This window comes from Rhagoletis pomonella, unplaced genomic scaffold, assembly GCF_013731165.1.
Source record: "Rhagoletis pomonella isolate Grant_MI unplaced genomic scaffold, Rhpom_1.0 Rhpom_scaffold_09290, whole genome shotgun sequence".
Lineage (NCBI taxonomy): Eukaryota > Metazoa > Arthropoda > Insecta > Diptera > Tephritidae > Rhagoletis > Rhagoletis pomonella.
This window is the reverse complement of record NW_023467819.1, coordinates 1-6,343: the sequence shown is the minus strand read 5'-3', so window position 1 is coordinate 6,343 and position 6,343 is coordinate 1. Positions and strand designations below refer to the sequence as shown.

The window sequence follows — 6,343 nt, the reverse complement described above, 5'->3', positions numbered from 1 at the left end:
TTTTTGTTATAATTTGTTAAAAAAACCTAAGGCAAAGTCTCCCTTGTTGATATGATTATCATGTGCTAAGAAATAGTTTTTCGCATTTTCTGACAAACGTGTAATTTTGAGTTGCGTTCCTTTTGAAGACGGTGCGCGAATATTTTCGTGTCGAAACGAGATAGAGATATATTTTGTACTCTATTTGTGTATCTTGGTTGTTCATTCGGCAACATACGATTCTTGTATAAATACAGGCACTTTTTAGTTCAGGCATTAATTGTGTTACCGATTTCGGTGAAGTGCAGTGTTTGTGTTCTCTACTAGTGAATAAATATACATATACATATAAAAAAAATGACTGGTCGCGGCAAAGGTGGTAAAGGTTTGGGAAAAGGTGGTGCCAAGCGTCATCGTAAAGTTTTGCGTGATAACATCCAGGGTATTACCAAGCCAGCTATTAGACGTTTGGCTCGTCGTGGCGGTGTGAAACGTATATCTGGTTTGATATATGAAGAAACACGTGGAGTTTTGAAGGTATTTTTGGAAAATGTTATCCGTGATGCAGTCACTTATACCGAACATGCCAAAAGAAAGACAGTTACAGCAATGGATGTTGTATATGCTCTGAAGAGACAAGGCCGCACTCTGTATGGTTTCGGCGGTTAAATAAATTTTGCGGACAATAGAAACATAATAAAACAAAAAACGGTCCTTTTCAGGACCACAGAATTTTTAACAAAGATTAAAATATTTTTGACCAATTAAATACAAATCATACTATTTTGTAATTTTACAAATAATGAATAAATAAATGTGCATACTTATTCCATACAGCGTGTTTGCTATGTATGCGTACACACGGTATGCGTTCGTGTTGTTACGAATTATACCTGCCAGCAACGGCTCACCACTTTCCTCTGAAATTCAAACGATTTACAAACACATTCACAACTTCTTAGTCATCTAACCCATGATACCAAAAGGAAGTTTAATGGAGGTAGTTTAAGTAAACAACTCCAAAGTATCCCTATGTGTGCTCGGTACATTTTTTTGCCACACCACTTGATTTGCAAAAGTGCAGTGCCATTAAGGTAAAATATCTTTAAATTTATGCCAAAATCTTCGCTTTAATATCTGTATGTACATGCAAATTCATCCATACGTACATATATGTATGTATGTACATACACATGCATAAATGTGGATATTATAAATAGATAGTAGTTGTTGTTGCTTTCACATGCTTTAGCCATTTATTCAATATTAATTCACATATCCTCGCCTCGGTAAAATATTGTCGTAAGCGTCATACGTACATGCGTAACATACGACAATCTTTTACCCAGGCGACGATATGTATAAGACTTTAGGCAAGCAAAATTTGCCAACGACCATACCACGCTGAATACATCGGTTCTCGTCCGATCACCGAAATTAAGCAGCGTCGGGCGCGGTTAGTACTTAGATGGGGGACCGCTTGGGAACACCGCGTGTTGTTGGCCTTCAAATAATTTTTTAAAAAAATATTTTTTTTGTAACATTTTATTTTATACTTTTTTCTTTTTATTTTATTTTATTTTATTTTTTAATATTTTCAATTTCTGATTGAGAACATATCGCTCATTTACAAATGCTGAGTTAAGTACGCAGAAATTACCGCCACCTCTTTTCGTTTTTTTGTTTTTTTAAGAAAATTTGATGCCTAATTTTACAGAACATTTAAAGTATAAGCCACTATTTTTTTTAATTTTCAATAGCTAATATAGCTTTTACAGAACAATTTTTATGAAATCATTTTGTCGTATGTTACATTTTCCCATTAAACGATAGCGAGCTGTATCACATACGCCAATCATACACGCAGCAAGTAAGCAAAAGGTAGAAATTGTTGAAAAAAAAATTTTAGTACACGTCAGAAATAAGTGAATGAATAAAAATCAACAAATAATTCAACAATTTATGCCATAGCACATACGACTATCTGTTGTGTAGGATTGGTGTGATTTTATCGTATGTTTCATACAATTTGTCATACAAGACAATCTTTTGAGAGGTAATAAAATTCATTAAACTGAATAAAAATTTGTCGTATGTAGATTAAATTTCTCGTCACATGCAACAAAATGTTGACCGGGCAAACTTGAAAATACGACCAATTTTTACTGAATATCTTAGAGAATAATTGAGATATAGGAAAAATTATAACACCAATCGAAAAATATTAGTTTATAATATAAAACTGCGTTTTGAATGAACAATCCGTTAAAATGGCGCTTACGACAAACTTTTACCCAGGTAACGATGTGTATTTATCGAATGAGGAGAGCATTCTTAATTAAAAACTTGGTAACAAATCTTTTTATATTAATTTATAATCGCTTAAACTCATTTCAGTAAGTATCATATAAAATGATAATGCTCGATCTTAACTAATATGTTGACTTTATTCATGCAATGAATTGAAGCCACATAGAATTGTACCAGTGATATCATTGAGATATTTGAAAAATTATTTCAGACATAATATTTTATTAAATATTTCATATAAAACATTTAATCGATAGATAATTTGATATATTTTAAGTTTCTAATAAAATTAGTCGCCTCATTTTTAAGACTTTACAAAAAACTTACTTTAATTGGCGAAATTCTGATTTTTCGATTACAAAGTTTGGATTAAAATACCCGCTACAACAAAGATATTCATCTTATTTCAATTTACGTTATATTTTATTGAAACAACATATTTAAGCTATCGTTATGTATCAAATTTTAATTCATAAATTCCTTACATGATTTTTAATTAATTTAATTCATCTCAAAATTTCTCATACACAAATGCCAAATAGTACTGAATCCTACAAATTTTTAACTCATCTCTTCGCCTCGCTTCTCACAATTTTTATGGACTAACACTTTTAAAATAGCTATGTGTTTGAAAAAACAAATTTCATATCAGTGCGTTATAGTGCCCAAATAAATACATAAATAAAGTGCGTGTTATTAAATAAAGAAAAACAAGAATTTTTAAAAATGTCTGATTCAGCTGCTGTTGCTAATGTTAGTTCTCCGGTGGCCGCTTCTGCGACTGTCGCTGAAAAGAAAGTTGCTGCTAAAAAGGCAGCTAAACCCAAAAAACCATCGGCTGCTCCTACCCATCCACCAACTCAACAAATGGTCGACGCATCGATTAAGAGTTTAAAGGAACGTGGCGGCTCATCACTTTTGGCAATTAAGAAATACATTAGTGCCACATATAAGTGCGATGCTCAAAAATTGGCACCATTCATCAAGCGTTATTTGAAATCTGCCGTTTCCAGTGGAAAATTGATTCAAACCAAAGGAAAAGGTGCGTCTGGTTCATTCAAATTATCAGCTTCGGCCTCAAAATCCAGTGAGGGAAAAGTAAAGCCAAAAGCAGAGAAGGCCAAGGCCAAAAAGAAGACGGCTACTGGTGCGGCATCAAAGAAAAAGGCGGTAAGTGGTGCCAAAAAGGCGGCTGGTGAGAAAAAGGTGAAAAAAGCCGTCGCTAGCAAGAAAACAGCTGAAAAGAAGAAAAGTGAAAAAGCCAAGGCGAAAGATGCAAAAAAGACTGGTGCAGTGAAAGCAAAGCCAGCCAAAGCTAAATCAGCTGCCGCCAAACCAAAGGCAGCAAAAGCAAAATCGGCCGCTGCCAAGCCAAAGAAAGCTGCCGCTAGTAAAAAACCAGCTGCAAAAAAAGCAACAGCTGCTAAGAAGTAAATTTGTTTACGGAATCCATATTCTCGAAACAAACTTAAAAAGCCCTTTTCAGGGCTACAAAATCTATTGGCAAAAAGATCAAAAAATACTTTGTTTACACAATCAGATATGTATCTGAAAATTTAAGATTTTTGAATATTCCAACGCACTAAAACTAGTCGCTTCTTTAAAAAACAAAAAATAAATTAATTCCATTTTACATTTCATCATTTGTACACGTTTCTTTTAACATTTCGGATGCTTTCTGGTCGTTATGGATCTACTTTGTGTACTGTACATTTAGAAATTCATAGCACTTTTTCCTTACGTAAATTGAATTTAATTTTTTCCTTACTTAAATTGAATTTCATATATTTATACATACATACATTTGATTTGCCCTTATATACAGAAATTTTATATCTCTTTAATTAATATGTTGTGGCCCTGAGAAGGGCCGATTTCTTTGTTTCTCTGCATCTTGGTTAGACAAATTATTTAGAGCTTGTATATTTGGTGACAGCCTTGGTACCTTCACTGACGGCGTGCTTGGCCAATTCACCAGGTAAAAGTAGACGTACGGCAGTCTGAATTTCGCGACTGGTAATGGTTGAACGTTTGTTGTAGTGGGCTAAACGTGATGCCTCAGCAGCAATACGCTCAAAGATATCATTCACAAAACTGTTCATGATGCTCATGGCCTTCGACGAAATGCCAGTATCAGGATGTACTTGCTTCAAAACTTTGTAGATGTAGATGGCATAGCTTTCCTTCCTCTTGCGCTTCTTCTTCTTGTCATTTTTGGTGATATTCTTCTGAGCCTTGCCGGCTTTCTTCGCTGCTTTTCCACTAGTTTTAGGCGGCATTTTTCAAATCACTTCACTTCACTTTTGAGTCACTATAACAACGTTTGAAATGTGTACACTTAAGTACATTTTTTCCGACAATACATTCAGGCAAACGCAACGAATCGACGCAAAAGGCAAACACGAATTCGAATACATAGAAAAGGGGATGAATGACAACCAACTGAAAAAGTATATAAGCAGCGCATATTGATAGTCCTAACATATACTGCTTGTGAGCATACTGTGAAGTGTTTTATTAGTGAAGTGAAAAATAAAAGAAAAATAACCAAAAATGTCTGGTCGTGGTAAAGGTGGCAAAGTTAAGGGAAAGGCAAAGTCTCGTTCTAACCGTGCTGGTCTTCAATTTCCCGTCGGTCGTATTCATCGCTTGTTGCGCAAAGGCAACTATGCTGAACGTGTTGGTGCCGGCGCTCCAGTTTATTTAGCTGCTGTTATGGAATATTTGGCGGCTGAAGTACTTGAATTGGCTGGTAATGCTGCTCGTGATAACAAAAAGACCAGAATCATTCCACGTCATTTACAATTGGCCATCCGCAATGATGAGGAATTGAATAAACTGCTGTCTGGTGTGACCATTGCTCAAGGTGGTGTTTTGCCTAACATTCAAGCTGTACTTTTGCCCAAGAAAACCGAAAAGAAAGCTTAAAGTGTACATTGCAGTCAATTTAAACATTTCATCCACGCAACAAAACCGTCCTTTTCAGGACGACAAAATTCATTTACAAAGAGATTAAATATATTTTCTTAAAAATAGTTGATTAATTTTCATTTATTATATGTGCCAATCAAAGAAATTTTATATGTATATTGTGTGCATATAAAATCAACAACCACTTCGAGAGTCCAAGCGCTTGGATTCGCGCCAAAATTGTCCCTTATTTAGAAACTGTTTTTACACACGTGTACGTACAATAACTGAATAAGCCACAGTGGATACAGAATAATTGCACATACATACATATTTAGGTATACTTTTACGTATATATGTACATACATACATATGTATGTACATGCGCATGCATACAACTAACTAACAGCGTCACTGAAATGCAAAAGGTACAGTACACAAATTTATACCTCGCAAACGAGTGAAAATCGGTAGGTAAAATACTAATGTTGTAAATATGTATGTATATTCGAAATAAAACGATTTTTGATAATTAAAACTTTGATGATCTTTTGTTTAAAAAATTGTGGTCCTGAAAAGGACCGTTTTTTTATAAATTGAGATTTTTCGTTCGTAATTTATTTAAGCACGCTCTCCACGAATACGTCTAGCCAGTTGAATGTCTTTGGGCATAATTGTGACGCGCTTGGCATGAATGGCGCACAAATTGGTATCTTCAAATAAGCCAACTAAATATGCTTCGCTTGCTTCTTGTAAAGCCATAACAGCGGAACTCTGGAAACGTAAATCGGTCTTGAAATCCTGGGCAATTTCGCGTACCAAACGCTGGAATGGCAATTTGCGGATCAACAATTCAGTACTTTTTTGATAACGACGAATTTCACGCAAAGCCACTGTACCGGGACGATAACGATGTGGTTTCTTTACACCACCAGTCGCTGGTGCACTCTTACGGGCAGCTTTTGTTGCCAATTGTTTGCGTGGTGCCTTACCACCAGTCGATTTACGGGCTGTTTGCTTTGTACGAGCCATTTTCTACTATTCACTTTATTCAAGAAAGAACACTAACACTGATTCACTGTACACTGTACTAATATTAAATAATACCTTAGCGTCAGTGTAGAAATAATAATATACACAAAAA

At 35.0% G+C, this 6,343-nt stretch overlaps 5 protein-coding genes and 1 non-coding gene across 6 annotated transcripts; 4 read left to right on the top strand and 2 right to left on the bottom strand.

Annotated features, from left to right (window-relative positions):
* Positions 1-299: 299 nt before the first annotated feature.
* Positions 300-711, top strand: LOC118756208 (histone H4). Its single transcript, XM_036490981.1, has one exon. The coding sequence runs from the start codon at positions 337-339 to the stop codon at positions 646-648; it is 312 nt and encodes a 103-aa protein (XP_036346874.1). The 5' UTR covers positions 300-336; the 3' UTR covers positions 649-711.
* A 654-nt stretch (positions 712-1,365) lies between these two features.
* On the top strand, positions 1,366-1,484 carry LOC118756213. Its single transcript, XR_004995108.1, has one exon. It is a non-coding gene; the product is annotated as a 5S ribosomal RNA (ribosomal RNA).
* A 1,446-nt stretch (positions 1,485-2,930) lies between these two features.
* Positions 2,931-3,785, top strand: LOC118756209 (histone H1-like). The gene has a single exon (XM_036490982.1). The coding sequence runs from the start codon at positions 3,016-3,018 to the stop codon at positions 3,721-3,723; it is 708 nt and encodes a 235-aa protein (XP_036346875.1). The 5' UTR covers positions 2,931-3,015; the 3' UTR covers positions 3,724-3,785.
* Positions 3,786-4,145: 360 nt separating this feature from the next.
* On the bottom strand, positions 4,146-4,617 carry LOC118756212 (histone H2B). The gene has a single exon (XM_036490985.1). It carries the CDS (start codon positions 4,566-4,568, stop codon positions 4,197-4,199), a length of 372 nt encoding a protein of 123 aa, XP_036346878.1. The 5' UTR covers positions 4,569-4,617; the 3' UTR covers positions 4,146-4,196.
* A 157-nt stretch (positions 4,618-4,774) lies between these two features.
* Positions 4,775-5,285, top strand: LOC118756211 (histone H2A). Its single transcript, XM_036490984.1, has one exon. The coding sequence runs from the start codon at positions 4,843-4,845 to the stop codon at positions 5,215-5,217; it is 375 nt and encodes a 124-aa protein (XP_036346877.1). The 5' UTR covers positions 4,775-4,842; the 3' UTR covers positions 5,218-5,285.
* A 509-nt stretch (positions 5,286-5,794) lies between these two features.
* On the bottom strand, positions 5,795-6,303 carry LOC118756210 (histone H3). The gene has a single exon (XM_036490983.1). The coding sequence runs from the start codon at positions 6,229-6,231 to the stop codon at positions 5,821-5,823; it is 411 nt and encodes a 136-aa protein (XP_036346876.1). The 5' UTR covers positions 6,232-6,303; the 3' UTR covers positions 5,795-5,820.
* Positions 6,304-6,343: the final 40 nt, after the last annotated feature.